A 21,285-nucleotide genomic window follows, 5' to 3' on the forward strand; every position below is an offset into this window, starting at 1 on the left:
TCAGTGGGCGTCACTTCCGAGACCCAGCCTGGCAGATGGTGGCAGTTCCTTGTTCAAGTGTCACGATTTGGGACTGATAACTGTCCCTCTGCCCTCGGAGGCTTTGATTCCTCTCTCTGACTCACGCTTCCCTTTGTCCGAAATACAGCACCTGCTTGCAGTTGAGTTGTTTTCTCAGCCTGCTTCCTGCCGGTAGGATTTTGGGGTCCAGCACCCACTTTTTATTTTGTACTGCCTCTGACCCTTGTAGTTCAAGCTGGCAGTGATAGTTCTAACTTCATGGGCCTCCTGGGAGTCTCACTGGTGTCCATTCCATCAGGCACGAGCCATACCTGGCATCCCTCTGAGATGAGCCCTGGTCTGCCTCGGGGTCCTGAAGGGTGAGGACTAATGCCCATAAGCTTCTCAGGGCCTGGCTGTTCCATGAGAGGCTGTGAGGCCCACGCTTCATCTCTTTACAGGGGCTCCAGCCATCTTGTTGTACCTCAGCACACAGCACCATTCCCTTGATGTCACATGCACAGCAGGCTTGCCTTGGACAGAAGCGGAAGAAGGAGCTGGCTGGAGCATTGGGGGCCACGGGGCAGTGGGCTGCTCCGAGGAGAGTCGGTGGCAGGAGGTGCGATGACGATGACATGAGTTTAGAGGAGGGTGTGGAGACGAGGAGACAGATGCAGGCATCACTCCACCATGGGGAGTGTGAGTGTGGGGGCAAAGGCTGACTTGGGAAGTCCCGCTTGCTAAGCAGCACAGCCTTTCCACCCCTGTGTCATCTAGATTTCTTTAGCATAACTGGAGTTGAATGTTTGGGCTCCTGTCCTGCCTTGCTTGTGGACATGTGGCACCCTCTGCTCCTCAGTCAGGCACTGGCCTTGATGACATTTCCTTCCTTAAACACAAATAGCTGTCGGTCTGCTCTGGCACCGAAGACTCAGGATCACTGCATGGGCTCCTGGGGAGGCAGTAACTGGTGCAGGGGACCGAGCAGGGAGCAGGGAGTGGTGCCGGGCATCTGAGCCCACCCTCTGTGGCACTCTGCTTCTGTTTGGGTAGGGAATGTCCTGGGGGACGCTGGTGGGTGGGAACAACACAGCTCTTGCCTTGTGAACCCGGCAAGTAGCAGCACCCCTCACTGGAGGAGCTGGATTGGGCTGGGTAGAGGGGTGATTGGATGATGGGGTGATGGGGTGATGGGGTTTGGGGTCAGGGAGTGACGGTGGATTCCAGGTGCTTTTTTGGAGGCTTCTTTCTAGCCCCTCACTTTAGGCAACTAAGCAATGTGCCAGGGTGGGTTTTCGTCAGTTTCCGATGTTTGGTTTCCTTCTCATCACATCACTCTCTTTTCTGAGTTGGTGCTGACCAAGCTCGTTGTTGATGGATGTGGGGTTTGGGGTGAGCCCATCGTTCACACCTCTTAACTGCCTCCCCCCACAAGCTTAGGAGCTTTATGGGATGCGTTGCCGCCGGTTGCTTTTCTGGTCCTGGGATACGGCCTTTGCCGACGTGCCTTGCTCTTAGGCAGACTGTCTTGGACGTGAGCCCGCGCACCGCTGGGGACAAGCCATGCTGCAGCAGCGTGTGCACACGGCGTGAGGTCCGTCTTCACCAAGCCAGCCTGGGGTGGGATTGCCGTGGGTCTGAAGAGAGAAGGCCAGGTAGATTTTTGTAAAAGTAGGAATTATTTATTTTATTCATGATTACGGTGGCCTTCATGTAAAACCTCATCAACCCTCTTACTTTTGCTTTTTTAGTACAAAAGAGTTCTTTTTAGAAAATGTAGAAAACATGCACAGAAATAATTACATTCAGACACTTGAGAAAGTCAAGAATGTTTCAGCCAAATAAGTTCTTGGCACCCTTCCCTCCTTCCCTCACTCGGCAGGCGTGGATCGCGCACCTGCCCCGGGCCGTGGGTGTGCCAGCCTCGAGGCCTCGCGGCCCCTGCTCATGCCTAGAACTGTGCCTGGCATGGAGAGGGCGCTCCCCACTGTGAAATGTGTGGCCAGATGGCAGCCCGTTTCCTTGTGTTAGCAGAACTCTTTTAAGTGCCCTGGTATTTGGGCAGGAGACGTGAAATTCTACACTCAGAAGGTCCTGCCTGACAAACAGTCCTTTTAAAAAGGGTCCTTCCTTCTTTCTTCCCAAAGTTCCAAAAAGTCTTTTAGAAAGAGCAGGGCATATTTTCCTTACCTGGTGTATTTGGGCTCCAGCCAGACTCACCAGGATGTCTGGGGGCGCCTGGGCAGAGGAAGCGTGTGGGGGTTAGGAAGCATGGCTGATGTTTGTGCGATTCTTGGAGTGGTGCCTTGGTGAGCTGCCCCAGGACCATGCAGTCAGGTGTGCGGGCAGCTCTGGGCCCAGGGGCCGTGTGCACAGAGTGCCTGTCCATCTGGTGCTGCTAGGGCACTGGCCCTGAGCTGGTTGGGGAATTGCAGGTCTGCGTCTGCTGTGTTCCTCCCAATGCCTGCAGCACCCCAATTTTCGGCCAGACAGGGCCGGTGCACTTCAGGAGGTGAACAGAAAGAAACACATGTGACAATCTCAACAGCCGGCGTTAGTAAGAGGCTGTGTCCTCGATGCGAGGGATTCTGTTCACTGTCACAGGGCTCGGGGCAGGTTTAGATGTGAAGTGTGTTGGCTCGGCACTCCCCTTGCTGCAGGCGGGCTGTGGCACTGAAATGGTGAGGCACCCTCCCCGTTTGCAGATTGTAAGTCTTGGAGCGGGGCTAGTGATTCGTACTTATTTCCGCGGGCAGCTGGGGTGCGAGGTGTATGGGGAGAACAGCTGGTCTGTGGTGCTGCGTGCTCTGGGTGGCCTGCGCAGCCCTGTGATGATCTCCCCAGGCCACCACCTGGCTGCCTAAGGCCCATGCACCTGCAGGCTCTGTGTTCTTAGGGGTCTGGTGGCAGATTCTCATGCCTTTGTGTGAGACTTGTCTTTTTCTTCTGAAAGTTTTGTGGGACTTTTTTCATCTCCCTGCTCGGGGCTTGGTGGGCCCTTTGCATTCGAAGATTCTTGTCTGCCTTTAGCTCTGGGAAGCAGCTGGCGCTGTTCAGGGCTGGGAGCTGCTCTCTCAGGATTGTGCTGTCATCTGTTGCGTCCCAGGTTACCTGGGCCCTCCCAGGCCCTTTGTTGAAGGCTGAGAGGTCTTCCTGGAAGGGACTGTTTTCCTTATGTTGCAGCCTGAGCCTGCATGGAGTCCCAAACGCGGTCGGCACTCGCAACACTGCTGAATGGCAGGTGTCTGCTGAGGGGAACTGTGTTGGGGAGGAGCTGGGACCTGGGAATGGCAGGTGTCTGCTGAGGGGAACCGTGCGGGGGAGAATCTGGGACCTGGGAATGGCAGGTGTCTGCTGAGGGGAACCGTGTGGGGGAGGATCTGGGACCTGGGAATGGCAGGTGTCTGCTGAGGGGAACTGTGCAGGGGAGGAGCTGGGACCTGGGAATGGCAGGTGTCTGCTGAGGGGAACCGTGCGGGGGAGAATCTGGTACCTGGGAATGGCAGGTGTCTGCTGAGGGGAACCGTGCAGGGGAGGAGCTGGGACCTGGGAATGGCAGGTGTCTGCTGAGGGGAACTGTGCGGGGGAGGATCTGGGACCTGGGAATGGCAGGTGTCTGCTGAGGGGAACCGTGCAGGGGAGGAGCTGGGACCCGGGAAATGGCAGATGTCCTCTGAGGGGAACCGAGCAGGAGAGGAACTGGAGCCTGGGAGGCCAAGGCAAGGGCTGTCTCCAGTCCACGCCACACCCCAAGAAGGGAAGTGTGGAGAGGTATTGACCGGTGGCTCAGTAAAATGGCCTGGAAGTGGCCTTGGTGATTCCAGAATCTGCCAGCTCACTCCCTTTGGCACCATGTCCTGCTGTGTCCAGGGCGGGCAGGTCCACGCGGGTCTGGGTCCAGGGAAGGTCTGGGAAGAGTGGCCAGGGACTTGGAGGGCCCCTCAGGTGCATGGTGCAGGTGGCTGGATGCGGGGATGGCCAGTGCGGGTCTTCATGGGTGTGTCTTGGGGGGCAGGCGTCAGATCATCTGGTGTGTGTGTCCCTGATGTGGTGGAAGAGGGGGTGCTGGGTGGGTGTTTGGCAGCTGTGGGCACTGTGAGGTGGTGGTGGTGGGAGGCTGCTGGGACATGATGACTATGGGAGGGTGTGAGGTGGGCAGGCGCCTGCGGGGGCAGGTCCCAGCTGGAGAAGGTGGCATGGTGTCTTGCTGTCTCAGGCCCTTCCTCTATGAATCCACGTAAGTGTGGGTAAGCCAAGAATAGCCCGGGTTCAGATCCACCTTTGCCGTTAGTTGGCTGTGTGCTGGTAGACAAGTTACTTAGCTTCTCTGTGCCCCTACTCCCTCATCTGCACGCGACAATTGTAACAGAGCCTTCTCAGAGTGATGGTGTTTAGGATGACATGCGCTGCACAGCAAGTCCTGGCAGTGGCGGCCACCACTGCAGCCCGTGGGGTCACCCTGGAGGCTGCGATTGCTGATGTTGTGCTGTTCTTGTGCCTCACTCTCTTCTCCTCGGCGCGCCCAGACTCTCTCTGCCCTCGGAGGGCGGCTTCTCTCTCGCCTCGCACTGTGTGCACGGTCAGTGCGGACGGGTGCTGGCTTGGTCTTTCCGGCCCTGCCTCGCACGGGGCCTGCTGCATCGTAGCTCAGGGCTAGGACCCATCTCTGTACCTGCAGGTCTGGGGTGCTGCCCAGCATGAGTGGAGGAGTTTATCAGAATAGGACCTTTTATAGGAGGTTTTAACTTTGGAAAGGAATAGAAAAGTGTCATGGGAGCAGTATTTATTTCTAGATCACCCTTAGTTTTTTTTCTTTGTTTTGTTTTACTGTCCTCTTTACACCGTGAGTTTTTAATGATGAATGAGTGAAGGAGCAACAGTACGGGTTGAACATCCCTAATCCAGATGCTCCAGAATCGGAAATCTTTTGACACCAATGTGACGCCTCAGGCATAGCTGAGCTAGTGACACCTTTGCTTTCTCATGGGTCAATGTACACAAACCTTGTTTCATGCACAAAATTATCAAAAATGCTGCACAAAATTACCCTCAGGCTGTGTGTATCAGGTGTATATGAAACATAAATGAATTTCCTATTCAGACCTGGGTCCTATCCAAACATATCTCATTACGTATATACAGATGTTCCAAAATCAGAAAAAATCCACAGCACTTCAGGTCCCAAAAATCTCTTCTAAGGGACACTCAGCCTGTGTGACATGGTCGGTGACTCCTGATGGGAGGCGGCAGTGCTGTGTGGCGAGTGGGGACCTTCGTGTCACATCCCATCTGTGCCTCAGGGCTTGGATGAATTACTTCTGGCTGGACCTTGTTCCCTTTTTCACACAATGAAGAGGCTAGGTTAGATGATCTCGACTCAGGGTGTTTCACAGTTAGCTGGAAGGTGTGTGTGGGGGGAGTTGGAGCTTCCTGGCCTTGCCCCAGACTTACTAAGTCTGAGTCCCTGGGAGGTGCAGGGGCTTGGGAGCGGGCGTTCTTGCTGGTAGCCCCGATGGTGTAATGGAAGTTCAGCTGGAATCCAGTACCCCGTGGTCTTCTGAATTTCACCGTCTGTTCTGCTAGCTTTACTATTAATTGATACAGTTTAAAGAAAAATTAAACTGTAAGCTGAACTTAAGTGATTATTTTGGGAGGCCAAGGTGGGAGGATTGCTTGAGGTCAGAAGTTTGAGACTAGTCTGGGCAACATAGTGAGACCTCGTCTACAGAAAAATTAAAACATTAGCCAAGGTTCACTGGGTGTCTTCTCCTTGGCCCCTTCGCCCACGTGGTGAACACTGTGGACCTGCGAGGGTGTGAGGGTTGCGTTCCTGCGTTCTGGACTCTTTACCCACTACTGAGAAGCAGCTGTGTGAAATATGAGTCGGCACGGAAGATCAGCATGTAGGCTTAGACCAAGACGGTATCTGCAGCCTCCTGAGCTAACTGGGCCTGTGCTTGAGCCCAGTGATGAACAGCCTCAACGAGAGGCACCACCACCTGAAAGTCGGGGTCCCACACCTGGCCAGGAGAGAGAGGAAGATCACGGTGCCGCTGAGATTCTTGTGCTTGACCAGGAAGCTGATCTCCGGGAGCTGTCTCAAAGACTGGGATGAATGTGGAGATGGTCCTGATGTCCGGGGAAGATTCTGCCGAAATCAGAGCAATTTAAACTGCCAGAAGGAGGTGAAGGGCAACCACAGGTTCCAAGGAAGACAAGCTGAAACAATGCAAACTGGTTTTATATTAGATAAATGACTTAAAATATCTCAATACAGTTTTCTCCAAAAAAAAAAAAAAAAAAGTTAGCCGAGTATGGGGGTGTGCTCGGTATGGCTTGAGCCCAGGAGTGAGTTTGAGGCTGCACCGAGCAATGACTGTGCCACTGCACCCCTGTCTGGGCAATGGAGTAAGACCCTGTCTCTAAAAAATAAAAACAAATAAACGTGATTATAGATAATAAGATATTACTTACATGAGTTACAAACCATTTCTTTTTAATAAGCAGAGGCCCATGACAGTAAGAGTCTAGTAGAAAAATTGAGTGGATTGCATAGAAGACATCATCCATCATTATGTCACACAGTGTGAGGCGGATGGTGCGAATAAACTGGGAAGTCCTGTCTTTCATTGAGGCAGCGTGTATTCCTGTTTGGAAGAGAAAGCCGAGAGATGTTCTGTTCCCCCAGGAAGCCATCAAGGCTTCATGACCTGCTGTCCTGGGGCCGATCACAGTGATAGCTGGCACTTGCTGTAACGGGAACAGCAGCACCTTTGTTGCGTGACATCTACCTCGAGCCAGATGCTTTTCTGAGCATGCTTTAGTGAGACCGTTTCACGCATGTCCTGCTTTCCCTCTCCCCTCAACCTGTGACAAAGTGATTCTCCTGTGTATTTGTTTCCTAGGGTTGCTGAAAGAAATTACTACAAACCAGGGGGCTTAAAACAGCACGTATTCATTCTCCTGCGTTTTCAGGGGCCTCGTGTCTGCAGTCAGTGTGACCTGGCTGATGGCAGGTGTGGCAGAGCTGGTTCCTCTGGCGACTTTCAGTCTGCTTCCTTCATCTTTCCAGCTTCTGGAGGTGACCGCCTGCCAGTCTGCCTGGGCTCGAGACCCATCCTCGAATCCCTGCGGTCTCTGCATCCTTCCTCACGTGGCCGTCCCCTCTGGATCTGACCCCAGGCTCACACAGGCGCACCTGACACTCTCCCCATCTCTAGAGCCTTCACGCGGTCACGTGGATGGGAGGAGCCATCCAAAAGCTTGGGAGTGAGGATGTGAGCGTATCGGGGCCATCAGCCAGCCTGTCACACCTCTTAAGAAGATCCCCAGACGTGTTTCTTGGCCAACTTTTACATTTATTTATTTATGTTTTAATAATGAACATTAAATAGTTAAATGCCCAGTCCTAATATTTAAATTATTAATACAGTACTACTTAGATATTGAGTAATGTAATTTATATTCATTTTTTACTCTTTTCCATCAAAATATAATTTTACTAAGTACGCATGTTGTATGTCCGTGTTTTGTCATCACTGAAGCCACTTTTGGAGTCACCTAGTAATAGCCTTTCCACTTTATCTAGTTCTGTAGCTTCTATGTGTGTAAATTACTTGAAATCTGTTTATGATCCTATTGCTGGAAACTTTATCCCAAGACACAAAAATCTCTTCTATTAGAAGTTATTAACTTTAAAACAATTATTTCTTTGTTTTATTTTATTTTATTTTATATTTTGAGACAGAGGCTTGCTCTGTCGCCCAGGCTGGAGTGCAGTGGCATGATCTCAGCTCACTGCAAGCTCCGCCTCCTGAGTTCACACCATTCTCCTGCCTCAGCCTCCTGAGTAGCTGGGACTACAGGCGACCGCCACCACGCCCAGCTAATTGTTTTTTGTATTTTTGATAGAGACGAGGTTTCACCGTGTTAGCCAGGATGGTCTTGATCTCCTGACCTCGTGGTCCGCCTGCCTCAGCCTCCCAAAGTGCTGAGATTACAGGCGTGAGCCACCGCGCCTGGCCTAAAACGATTATTTCTTTAAAAAACATACCCTCTATTCTATTTTGCATCTTCACAATCACTTACTGTATTGCTTTTTAAAGTGATCTTTAAAGAGTCTTGCAGAAGAGACTACCCAGCAGGCCTGAGACCATCCTGAGAGGTCTGTGTGCAAGGCAGGCCCCTGGCTGGTGTCAGGACGGTGCCCACCACCCTCAACGAGGAGGGGCTTCCTGTGCTCAGCTGCTTGTGTGGGCAACAAGGTTTGTGCTGAGAACCTTCCTTTCTTCTGGGAGTCCAGAGTCTGGGCACAAGGCAGGCAGAGGGTGCCCATGTGCCCAGCCCCCAGTAAAAACCCTGGCACCGAGTCTCTAGTGGGCTTCCCTGGTGACGACACTGCACACGTGTTGTCACGGCTCCCGGTGCGGGGAGTTAAGTGCATCCTGCGCGACCCCGCTGGGAGAGGATTCTGGAAGCTCGAGCCTGGTTTCCTTGGGACATCGCCGCATGGGCCTCTGCCCTTGCTGATTTTGTGTGGAATCCTTTTGCTGTAATGAATCTCTGCTGTGAGTGCACCTTTGTGCTAAGTCCTGGGAATCCTAGGGAATCACTGGCCTGGGGGTGATCCGCGGACCACTGACAAGCTTGTTCTCAATGACAGCCAATACTTTTATACCCTCTGGAAGAATTGAGCTAATATGACATTTCTTTGCTTTTTTTGGTGGTGGTTTTTATCTAGCCTGTTGGGTGGCCTCTGCAGTATTGATTGAGGTTGTTTCAGGTTAATACGTTTTCCCCCACACAGTATATTCAAAGTAAATTAATGTGGGAGGGTCATGGAATATTAGGTGACCCCTCTCCTGAGGGAAAACTCTATGTGAGGGGATTTGTGATCAACTAAAGGGTTAGACTCAGTGTTCTGCAGGTGCCTTTGAACCTGAAGCCTGTAGCAGATCTTGCTTCTCATGCTTGGAGTCTGCCATCCTGTGAAACGTGGGTTTGGGTGTGTTTCTTCTGCATGGAGCCCGAGAGTCTGCCTTTCAGACAGGCTGCCAGTCCACGGACCACACTTTGATTAGCAAGGGGCTCTTTCCATCCAAACGGTGTGGAAGCAGCGCTGGGAAGCAGTCCTGCATCCTCACGCGCGTGGGAGACATTTTCCACTCCGAAAGGAAGTTTCTTAGCCTGACTTGAAGATTTATTATCTGTAGACACTTAGAGGCTCTTTCTCTGGTGGTTTTTATTATGAATTATCTTTTTGTGTTTAGGTAATACCAGTGAGCGGTGGAGAAAGATGGGCTCTTTAATAATGAGCTGTTCATTTCTCTTTCTTAGGGCACTGTTTGAAGAAGCAAACATGGTAGCATCAAGCATTCCCTGAAATATGGCTCCAAGGGAACAATGAGACCTGCTCTTGGTCTTGGAAGCTCATCAGAATGTTTAGAGCTGGGGAGGCGTCCAAACGCCCATTGCCTGGGCCGGCGCCCCCGAGGGTGCGGAGTGTGGAGGTTGCCCGGGGGAGGGCTGGCTACGGATTCACGCTTTCGGGACAGGCGCCCTGTGTGCTCAGCTGCGTCATGAGAGGGAGCCCTGCGGATTTTGTGGGCCTCCGAGCTGGAGACCAGATACTTGCTGTCAATGAAATCAACGTGAAAAAAGCGTCTCATGAAGATGTAGTGAAATTAATTGGGAAGTGCTCTGGTGTCCTGCACATGGTGATTGCTGAAGGCGCCAGCCGCTTGGAATCCTGTTCCAGTGACGAAGAAGGGGGACTCTATGAAGGAAAAGGCTGGCTGAAGCCCAAGCTGGATTCTAAAGCACTAGGTATAAACAGAGCAGAGCGAGTCGTGGAGGAAATGCAGTCTGGTGGAATTTTCAATATGATTTTTGAAAACCCGAGCCTTTGTGCGAGCAGTTCAGAGCCCTTGAAATTGAAACAAAGATCCCTTTCGGAGTCGGCCGCAACTCGATTTGATGTTGGACATGAAGGTTTAAATAATCCAAATCCCAACATGCTTTCTAAGGAGGAAATATCAAAAGTTATTCATGATGATTCGGTTTTCAGCGTTGGACTAGAAAGTCAGGACGATTTTGCATTGGATGCAGGTATTTTAAACGTGGCGATGATCGTGGGCTACTTAGGCTCCATTGAGCTTCCTTCCACGAGCTCCAACCTGGAGTCCGACAGCTTGCAAGCCATCCGCGGCTGCATGCGGCGCCTGCGGGCAGAGCAGAAAATCCACTCGCTGGTGACCATGAAGATCATGCATGACTGTGTGCAGCTGAGCACTGACAAGGCTGGGGTCGTGGCTGAGTACCCGGCCGAGAAGCTGGCCTTCAGCGCCGTGTGCCCGGACGACCGGCGATTTTTCGGGTTGGTGACCATGCAGACGAATGACGACGGGAGCCTGGCCCAGGAGGAGGAGGGCGCCCTGCGGACTTCCTGCCATGTGTTCATGGTGGACCCAGACTTGTTTAATCACAAGATCCACCAAGGCATTGCTCGGCGGTTTGGGTTTGAGTGCACGGCCGACCCGGACACCAATGGCTGTCTGGAATTCCCGGCGTCCTCCCTGCCCGTCCTGCAGTTCATCTCTGTCCTGTACCGAGACATGGGTGAGCTGATTGAAGGCATGCGGGCCCGCGCCTTTCTGGACGGGGATGCTGACGCCCACCAGAACAACAGCACCAGCAGCAACAGTGACAGCGGCATCGGGAACTTCCACCAGGAGGAGAAGAGCAACCGGGTCCTTGTGGTGGACCTGGGTGGGAGCTCGAGCAGACATGGCCCTGGAGGCAGCACGTGGGACGGTGTGGGTGGGAGGGGTGCCCAGCCCTGGGGTGCTCCCTGGACTGGGCCCTTCTGTCTGGACCCCGAAGGGAGCCCCCCATTTGAGGCCACTCATCAGACTGACAGGTTCCGGGACCTAAACAAGCACCTAGGCCCAGCCTCTCCTGTGGAGGTGCCCCCAGCTTCCTTGAGGAGCTCAGTCCCCCCTTCCAAGAGGGGCACCGTGGGCGCTGGCTGTGGTTTCAGCCAGCGCTGGCTCCCGGTCCATGTGCTCCGGGAGTGGCAGTGCGGACACGCCAGTGACCAGGACTCTTACACAGATTCCACCGACGGCTGGTCCAGCGTTAACTGCGGCACACTGCCCCCTCCTATGAGCAAGATCCCCGCAGACCGCTACAGGGTGGAGGGCAGCTTCGCGCAGCCCCCGCTGAGCGCCCCGAAGAGGGAGTGGTCCAGGAAGGCCTTTGGAATGCAAAGCATTTTTGGTCCCCATCGAAATGTTCGAAAGACTAAGGAAGATAAAAAGGTAAGCCTGCCAGGAGCCGCTCAGCATGGAGGCCCGGCCTCCTCACTTAGCAGCCTCAGCACGGAGGCCCGGCCTCCTCACTTAGCAGCCTCAGCACGGAGGCCCAGCCTCCTCACTTAGCAGTCGCAGGGAGGCGACTCCCAGTCACCAGCTTGCACAGTCTTGGCTTCCTCCTGCTGGCCCTGTGGCCTCTGTGGCCATCACAGGGTGTCTGAGTTGCCTCTGGGCTGTGGACTGTGTCTTGCTGGGACCCCTTGCCCCCTGCCCTGTTCGAGTCCTTGGTTCTGGTTCTGGCTCTGATGGGTGGTCCTGGGCAGGACATCTGGGTAGGACAGGTGGTGGTGAAAGGGAAGTTGTCGTCTTAGAGCTCAGGATAAGGCCCTTCCTCCCCTTCCTGCTCCTCCCTTGCTCTGTCCCTGTGGCCCCTTGAAGCCCATTTTAGGTCTGACCCCAGGATCTTCATCCCAGTGTCCCACACCTCTCTTGAGGTGAGAATATTCTTGAAGCACCGAAAGCCAGTTCCTCGTGCTGGTTCCTCCATGGGGAATATCCTGCTGTGTAAAACACCAGCTGGACTCCGCAGTGGGCCGGGGGAGCCACATGCCGCGTGCTCACTGAGGGGCACCTCAAGGTGTGTAGTGCTGCCTCGAAGACCTAGACCCATCAGCATCCTTTTGGGGGCCCTGCCTTCCTTTAGGAGCTAAGTTTGGAGCAGGAAAGAGAGTAAATGAGCAAAGCCGGGAACCCTCTGGAAGGGACTTTGTCCAGCAGGAGGCAGTGCTGCCATGTGGGAGTGTGCGGGGCTGTGCCTGTGCGGTTGGGTGCAGGGAACCCTCTGGAAGGACTTCCTCCAGCAGGAGGCGGCGCTGCCGTGTGGGGCTGTGCGGTCGGGTGCTGTGTTTGGAGCCAGGGCCGTTGTGACAGGTGATGGGGGTGGGCACTTAGCTCCCTTTGTTTCAGAGAAACTACTCCGGCCGTTTACGATGTAAAGACACCTTTTTAGTGTTTGTTCACATCCTGAGACTATCCTAAGAAGACCCTCTAAGGCTGCTGGCTGGGTAGGCAGGGCCGGGGAGTAGGAAAGGCCGTGTTTGATGAATATTTCTACTTGATTCCCCCTCCCAGGGCTAGTGTTTTCCATGATGAAATGTGGCACCTGAGAGAGCATTTAAAGGCGAGGAAGGAGCCGGGTGCCACGGCACATGCCTGTAACTCGGTGCTTTGGAGGCTGAGGCAGGAGGCTTGCTTAAGCCCAGGAGTTCAAGACTGCCGTGAGCTATGTTGCAGCCACTGCACTCCAGCCTGGGTGACAGAGCGAGACTCTGACTCTAAAATAAAATAAAATTTAAAAAACGGAGGAAGAACAGATTTCTTGTTTTATCTCCTCAAAATGATCAGTGATAACATTTTGATGCATGTAAGCATAGAATTTTGTTTTTTTAAAAACACTTGTAATCTTACGGATTTTCAACCTCCTCTTTCTTTTTGGGGACAGGGTCTGGCTCTGTTGTCCAGGCTCAAGTGCAGTGGCTCGATCATAGCTCACTGCAGCCCCCGCTCCTGGGCTCAAGTGATCCTCTCACCTCAGCCTCCTGAGTAGCTGGGACTACAGGCACTTGCTACCATGCCCGGCTAATTTTTATATGTTTTGTAAAGATGGAATTTTGCCATGTTGCCCAGGCTGGTCTTGAATTCCTGAGCTCAAGCGATCCTCCTCCTGCCTCAGCCTCCCAGAGTGCTGGGATTACAGGCATGAGCCACACGCTCCTGGCCTCAGCCTCCTTAGAGGAGTCGTTCTGCAGCTGCGCGGGCTGCTGCTGTTTTTCCCTGTCTCTTTTTTTTTTTTTTGAGACGGAGTCTCGCTCTGTCACCCAGGCTGGAGTGCAGTGGCGCAATCTCAGCTCACTGCAAGCTCCGCCTCCCGGGTTCACGCCATTCTCCTGCCTCAGCCTCTCTGAGTAGCTGGGACTACAGGCGCCCGCCACCACGCCCGGCTAATTTTTTTTTGTATTTTTAGTAGAGACGGGGTTTCACCGTGGTCTCGATCTCCTGACCCCGTGATCCGCCCGCCTCGGCCTCCCAAAGTGCTGGGATTACAAGCGTGAGCCACCGCGTCCGGCCTTTCCCTGTCTCTTGATCTGAGCCCTGGGCTGGATTCTCAGGGAGGGGCCCTCCTGCCCGCGCTGGGCCTCACCTCACTTCTCCGTGGAGCCTGTAGGTGGTGGGCAGGGCCACTGCCAGGGAGCTGGCCTCAGTGTGGGCTGCCTGTACTGGGCAGGGATGGGGAGGTGAAGGGCCCTGGAAAGTGGTGAGAATGTTCTTTGGAATCAGGAGATTCCTCATCTCTTTGAGTACATATTTAAAACTGTGTTTTCTCCACTGCTGTGGTGTAGTGAAGGTTGACACTGGTGTTTATGTGGTTGTTTGTGGATTACAGGGCACCTTCACCTGCTTTCTCCTTGAAATTCAAAATGACCTGGACAGTGGGGAGTATGATGCCATTTTAGATGATTGACAGTGGTGCTTATGGTCCTCAGTGGACCTGAGAGACAGATAACGCTGTCATCCGCATCCCACCAGTGAATGGACTCCTCCTTGGGGCGGGTGACATGGGGGAATAGGCGGGGTTGTGATGCCAGCCTTGGGCTTCTTTGCAATGAAGATGAGGGTCCTGGCTGTTCCCACCCACGCTGGAGCACAGCAGAAGGGGAGCCAGCATGTTCTCAGGGTTGGAAATAACGGTGCGGCGGTCACTGCTTTGCAGAGTGCATCCTTACCTTGATAGGAATCCCGAGGCCATTAGGCCAGGCGATTGAGGTTTGACTGTCAGGTGACTTGCTCAGTCACAGGGCATGTGAGTGCTGGGACCAAGACAGCCCTGGCGCTCTGTGTCGCTTCCCACAGAGACACTCCTATGTGGGATTTGGAGTGGCCTTCATAATGTGGCGTGACACACTATCTAAAAATAAACAGGTAGTAACGTGTTGTGTTTTATGGGTTCCTGCTATAATCTCTTGAGGTTTATTTGTTGCTGTCTACTTTGCCAAGTGGGCCTCCCTGCGTAGTTAGGTGAATCTGATCCCATAGCCTCCCCCGTTAGAGCAGCAGAAGCTTCCAGGGGTCATGAGGTGGCCACAAGATGGGTCCGGACGTCGCTGTGGGCAGGTCTGCAGAGCTTTGAAGGTGGCCGTGACCGTCTGCAGCGATCAGGGTCCCACCTGGATGCTGGCCTGTGCTGAGAGAAGGGGCTGGCAGGGATGCAGGAAGTGCCTGGAAGTTAGAAGCAGCAGCAGAGTGGGCACAGGGAGGGAGAGAGCAGCGGAGGCCCCTGGAGGGTGCCGCGGTGTCAGGCGGCAAGCTTCACGTGACTCCGGATTCTTAGTGACGGGGACTTCAGGGCTTTACTTTGCACAAACTCAGGTGGAATCAGTCAGCATCCAGCCGGGAGACAGGAAACGCAGCAGTAATTTGAACAGGAAAAATTCAGTATACAGAATTGTTAACAAAGGAAAAGAAGGTTAGCTGCTGAAAGACAGAAAAGAAAGGCTAAGGTCTTCAGTGTGGAAAGGGGCTGAGTCTAGAAAAGTGGGCGTGGGAGGCTTAGATACCCAGAGTAGGGGCCTTATCTGACAGGACCGTGAGTCCATCGCAGCTGTGAGAGAGTGAAGCAGCTCCGGGTGAGGATTGGTGGCTGTCCCCAGTCCCCAGGAAAAACGATGTGGGACCCTCACGCGCCAGTCCACCCCATACCACCTGGGAGGCAGTGCCCGTGCCCAGTGCTGAATATTGAGCCCCTGGGCAGGAGCCATGTGGTCTTCAAGGCCCAGTGCCAGGATCAGAAGCTGGGCACGGCAGGGTGGGTTTGGCGCTGAGACGAAATGCCTTGGTGCCTGGCATAGTGCCCCGTTAGGCTACCCAGCATCTGTATGCACCCTTCTTCAACATCCCCCAAGGGCATCTGACCCCCAGCTTCTCCTTTTGAGCCCGCCTTGGCTTGCCTGTACCCCAGGGCGGGGTTTTCTGTGGCTGTGGAGCAGCTCTGGCCTGGACAGCCCCGTCAGCTTCTCTCCCCAGTGGGCTGCAGGCGCGTGGTGTCCAGCACTCTTTGTGGCCCAGGCCTGGGGAGGGGCCCCTGCCGACGGTGTCCTTGGCTTAGGCACTCGCTCTTAGCCCTAGAAGAATCTTCAGCATTCCCTCTACACAGTTATTACTGGTTCCATGAATGTTAAATGTTCCCTTTTAAATTACTGGCACCAGCCTTTCTTAACCTGTATGCAAAAAAAGCTGACAATTAGAAGAAGTATAATACTGCATCTAGTCGCAAGTTGGTCTCTAAGGCCAACAGTTCTGTGTCCTAACTGCCACTAGATTCTCCATTGCTGTCCTTTCCCATCGCTTTTGTTACTGCCGCCTCCACCCCGCTGTCCGCAGGCTCAGCCCAGGTTTCCGCCCTCAGTGGCCACTTGCTCCTGTGGAAGCCTGGAGACCAGCGAGCCAGACCCCTTGTTGCTCAGCATTTCCACCTCTCCTTGGTGAGATGGAAAGCTTTAACCCCCTGCACACCGTCCCAGGTGATGACCTTGTGCCAGCTCATCCTTGTCAGCTTCTCCCTCCTCTGGGGAGGAGCAAGGAATGGGAGCTGAGTTACTTGTAGACTCGCCGGGGGTCTGAAATTCTTGAAGTGGGTGAGATGATGTTTGGAAGTAGACTGCTTTCCCTTTTGTGTAGTTTGTTCTTTGTCTCTGCCTAATGTCTGTAGCCAGCACAAGCTAGTTCTCATGGAGATAAGCATTCAGGCCTGCGACTAACAAAAGGGATTGATGTGAAAGAGAATCCAGGATCTCGAAATGCTTCTGTCATCAAAAATGATTGCCTTGTGTTCATTTAAGGCAAGTGTGTTTAATTCTGTGTCTCTGCAAACTGACTCAAAGTTATATTAATCAATTAAATTAATTATATTAATTAAAATACCTGGTTAAGTAGCAGCACCCAAATTCTTAAAATTTCCATACAATGGATTTTGGAAATTTTAAAAATGAAAATATGTTATTTGTGATATGTAAAGGATTGATTGGTGTAATTTTGAAATGAATGAATAAATATTTTTAAATTCCTCAGTTTAATTTCTGGTATGAGAAACATCAGTAGCTGAAACCCACAAAGATAAAGGCTGGCTGAGGTGCTCAGTTGTTTGTAGGTGCTCCCGGGAGTCCTGAGGCCACAGCGCTCGAGGACTGCTGCCCGCAGAAGGGTGGATTTGCGGGAGTGAGTTCCTTCTCGACTGTTTCTTATGAGATAAGACCATTAACAGGAGAATGGAGAAATACCTTATGGGTGTACTGGAATACCCAAGAGCTACATCTGAGTGAGATAGTGGTACCTGCGTCACCTGAAGTACATCTGAAAACCGCGCTCATAAAAAAGGCAAAGTACAGAAGCCTCAAGGCCATGAGCAGCGCAGTCTGCTGTCCAGGGCGGCGCGTGCCCCTAGGTAGGAGGACAAGCCAGGGGCGAGCGGGAGGGCGAGCAAGCGCCAGGCCAGGGGGGCCTCTCCCGGGAGGGGTGCCGCGGCGCCTCGCTCGTGTTGGTGCAGTTTTATTTCTTGCGGTGCGGTGTGTTGGTGGGTGCTCATCATCTCATTCTCCGCCGTTTATTCGTAATAGCATACCCAGAGGTACAATCACAGACACCATGCGAACAGCCCTGTAAGGGTCAGAGCCTTAGATGCTGCCGCTGCCTCTGCCCCGCTCCACGCAGGGAGCTGCAGTTCAGAGTCTGCTTCCTTCCGTGGAGTTACTCTGTTTGCACAGCCTCTTGGATATTCTGTTCCTTTTCCTTCCCGTTATTGAAAATACATGCGACATGCTGCTGTGAGTTACTTTTTTCTAACACAAATTTCCCGTGTACATAGTTGTTTATCAATTTAAAAAACTCTTCTTCATTGTCCTGGCCACGTGGTATTACATCATATGCCTGTGCCATTTTTTATTGAATCAGTCTCCAGCTGATGGCGACCTTAGACTGTTTCTATATGTCATTATAAACTGGATTGCAGTAAAAATTCTTAGGGTTCTATCTTTGTATATATGTGAGTTTTCTTTTGGGTAGGTTCCTAGATGCGGAATTGCTGTTTTTAATGCATTTTAAAGTTTGCCAAATTGCCCACCAAAGAGGTTTTCCAGTTTATATTTTTGTCAGTAGTGTGTGTGTGTGAGACAGAGAGAGAATGCCCCCTTTTTATTGAAGGAGAATTTGTGTTATTTTGATGTACAGAAAACTCAACAGTGTTCATTTCACCCAGTTTATTGGCAGGTTCTGTGGCCTTTGCCTTTTCCAGCTTGGCAACGTGAGCCACAGATTTTGGTCCCAGAGCTAGCCTTCCCAGCGATGGCAGATCTTGTCATATCTGTTGTCGTGGGTCTTGATAGCTTCCACCAGCTTAGAGCTCCCTTGTCTTCCAAGTTAACTTGTGTGAAGGTGACAGTGGAGCAGACTCGTTGGTCCTGCGGGCTTGACGCCCTCGTCAGGCCTTCCCTTGACAGTGGGGTAGGGAACCCCCATCTTAGGACACAGGCAGGCAGGAAGACAACCAGCTCAGTGGGAGCCACGTCACGTGCGATCACCACCAGCTGAGCCTTCTCGTTCTCCACCAAGGTTGTGACAGCATCAACCCCTGCTGGAAGGACACGTGGTCCGTCTCTTAGTGGGGATGTCCCCTGTGCCAGTGCTGTCTTTCAGCCCAGGCCAACAGTCTCTGCTTCTTCTCTTGCTTGTCTCTGGTTGGTACCGTGGGCCAGCGTACGCCATTGGGTAGCTGCCTGTGGCCTGAGGCCTGGGTGAACCAGTCAATCACAGGAGGTGCTTTCAGCCACTCATGGAGGATGGCCCTTTGCCGCTGCAGCCTGATACAGCAGGGCCCTTGACAAAGTGGGTGAGGTCCCTGTAATGGCTGGATGTCCTGTCCAGTGCAGAAAATGTTAGGCCTTTCCTCAGACGTCCATCTTCTTGGCCATCTGCTGCCGCATGGTGGCAGGGGCCAGGGCCACTTCCTTCCCTTTGGCCTTCTTCCCTTTCAGCATCTTAGGTAGCTGGAGAAGAGGCCCTTTTCTTCCTACTCGTGTAGCTCTAGAATTTTATCAGTCTTTTATTTATTTGCCCATATGAGAGGAAAGAAATGGTGTTATTTAATTTCTTAAATTGGGCAATTTTGTATCTTAATTGACCATAAATATTTCTTTTATTGTCTACTCCTGATTCATGTACCTTGGCCATTTTTCTACCTGATTGTAGGCCTTTTTCTTATTGATTAGTAAGAGCTCTTTGTATATAAAAGAAATTAGTGCTTTGGTCAAAATATTTTAAACTAGTTATAAAAAAATCTGCCAAAGGGGAAAAATTGAAAATGAATGAATTTTTGGTAGCTGGAGTTCAAATAGAGAGTGGGAATTTTCTTGGGAGGAGTTTTCTGAAAGGTGATTTATGCATGCTTGGAGGGTAAAGGATAGGATTCCTTGGTTCAGAAATGCAGCTTAAGTTTTATTTTGATTTATTTGATATGAACCTTGGCATAAAATCAATTAGTAAATTTGGTTACTTTTATAATTTATTATATAGGTTAAAAGCTACATATTAGGGATATGCTATGGTTTGACTGTTTGTCCTCTTTGAAACTCATGTTGAAACGTAATCCCCAATGTGACAGTATTAAGAGGTGAGGCCTTTAAGAGGTGATTGGGTCGTGAGGACTTAGCCCTCATGAATGGCAGAATCCATAACCCATTCATCCTTGCTAGGTTGTCACAGGAGTGGATTAGTTATCAAAAGAGTGGGTCTGAATAACGAGCAGTGAGATTGAATCAGTAACAAAAACATCTCCTAACAAAGAAAAGCCCAGGGCCAGGTAGATTCACAGCCGAATTCCACCAAACCTACGAAGAACTAGTACCAACCCTCCTGAAGCGGTTCCAGAAAATGGAGGGTGAGGGAGGTCTTCCTGACTCATTCTGTGAGGCCGGTATCACCCCAGTACCCAAACCAGACAAGGACACAACACCAAAAATACAGACCAATATCTCTATTGAACATAGATTACAAATCCTCAACAAAATACTAGCAAACTGACTCAAGCAGCACATCAAAAAGATAATACGCTATGATGTGTTATGTGCCAGGGATGCAAGCATGGTTCAACATATGCAAATCAATAAATATGATATATCCCATAAATAGAATTAGGAACAAAACCATATGACCATCTCAATAGACGTAGAAAAAGCAGTTGGTAAAATTCAGCATGATAAAAACCCTCAACAAACAAGTTGTAGAAGGAATATAGCTCAAAATAATAAAGGCCATCTGTGACAAACCCACAGCCAACATCATACCAAAAGGGGAAAAGTTGAAAGCATTCCCTCTAAGAACTGGAACAAGACAAGGATGCCCACTCTCATCACTCCTATTCAACATAGCACTGGAAGTCCTAGCCAGAGCAGTCAGGCAAGAGGAATAAATAAAAGGCATACCAATTAGAGAAGAGGAAGTCAAATTATCCTGGTTTGCTGATGACATAATCTTTTTTTTTTTTTTGAGATAAAGTCTCGCTCTGTCACCCAGGCTGGAGTGCAGTGCTGCTATCCTAGGTCACTGTAACTTCAAACTCCTGGACTCAAAAGATCCTCTCGCCTCAGCCTCCCAAGTAGCTAGAACTACAGGTGCATACTACCATGCCTGGCTAATTTTTAAATTTTTTTGTAGAGATGGAGTCTCACAGTGTAGCCCAGGCTGGTCTCAAAGTTCTGGCTCAAGCAGTCTGCCTGCCTCGGCTATCCAAAGTGCTGGGAGGTGTGAGCCACCGCCCCTGGCTAGATGTGATCTTATATCTAGAAAAACCTAAAGACTTCACTGAAAAACTCTTAGATTGGATAAACAAATTCAGCAAAGTTGCAGGATACAAAATCAATATACAAAAATCAGTAGTGTTTCTTTACACCAATAATCTAGCTGAGAAAGAAATCAAGGAAGCAATCCCATTTACAATAACTACAAAAATAAAATATCTAGGTATCAATTGAACCAAGGAAGTGAAAGATTTCCACAAGGAAAACTACAAAATACTGATGAGAGAAATTGTAGATGACACAAACCAATGGAAAAACATCCATGTTCATGGATTGGAATAATTAATATCATTAAAGTGACCATACTGTCTTAAGCAATCTACATATTCAATGTAATCCCTACCAAAATACCTATGTAATTTTTCACAGAAGTAGAAAACGCAATCCTAAAATTTATATGGAACCCAAAAAGAGCCTGAATAGCCAAAGCAATTCTAAGCAAAAACAAAGCTGGAGATATTACATTACCTGACTTCAAATTATACAAGGCTGTAGTAACCAAAACAGCATGTTACTGGTATAAAACTAGACAACAAAATAGAGAACCCAGAAATAAAGCCACGTATTTACAGCCAAGTGATCTTTGACAAAGTTAATGAGAGCATACAATGGGGAAAAGACATCCTTTTCAATAAATGGTACTGGGAAAATTGGATTGCCCTGTGTAGAAGAATGAAACTAGACTCCTATCTCTCACCATATACAAAATCAACTCAAGCTGGATTAAAGACTTAAACCTGAAACTATAAAAATACTAGAAGAAAACCTAGGGAAACTCTTTTGGATATTGGTCTAGGCAAATAATTTATTGTTGAATTCTCAGAAGTACAGGCAACAAAAACAAAATTGGACAAGTGGGACTTAAAGAACTTCTGCACAGCAAAAGAAATAATCAACAGAGTGAACACATAGCCTGCAAGATGGAAGAAAATATTTCCAAAATATGCACCTGACAAGGATCTAATATCCAGAATATATGAGCACTCAGACAACTCACAGCAACAAAATAACGCCATTAAAAAGTGGGCAAAGGATATGAATAGACATTTTTCAAAAGAAGATTTACAAAT

The 21,285-nt window shown here is 50.7% G+C and overlaps 2 protein-coding genes across 4 annotated transcripts in view; both read left to right on the plus strand.

The window, feature by feature from the left end:
• The window catches only part of RGS12 (regulator of G protein signaling 12), a 149,290-nt gene that overhangs the window by 13,258 nt on the left and 114,747 nt on the right, over positions 1 to 21,285 (plus strand). The window contains exons 1-2 of one of the 3 annotated variants that reach the window (XM_063619365.1): positions 8,122 to 8,264; positions 9,337 to 11,318. In XM_063619365.1, coding sequence (XP_063475435.1) covers positions 9,438 to 11,318 — 1,881 coding nt within the window. In that variant the 5' untranslated portion in view covers positions 8,122 to 8,264; positions 9,337 to 9,437. Of the gene's footprint in view, positions 1 to 8,121; positions 8,265 to 9,336; positions 11,319 to 21,285 lie in introns of those variants that run through there. The other 2 variants (XM_055245793.2, XM_055245792.2) reach the window with 2 other exon arrangements.
• On the plus strand, positions 5,693 to 6,236 carry LOC129464329 (X antigen family member 3-like). Its single transcript, XM_055245417.2, is given in 3 exon segments — positions 5,693 to 6,111; positions 6,113 to 6,132; positions 6,135 to 6,236. Coding segments are annotated over 3 exon segments (342 nt in total). The 5' UTR covers positions 5,693 to 5,878; the 3' UTR covers positions 6,224 to 6,236.

Source organism: Symphalangus syndactylus, chromosome 16 (genome assembly GCF_028878055.3).
Source record: "Symphalangus syndactylus isolate Jambi chromosome 16, NHGRI_mSymSyn1-v2.1_pri, whole genome shotgun sequence".
Taxonomy (NCBI): domain Eukaryota; kingdom Metazoa; phylum Chordata; class Mammalia; order Primates; family Hylobatidae; genus Symphalangus; species Symphalangus syndactylus.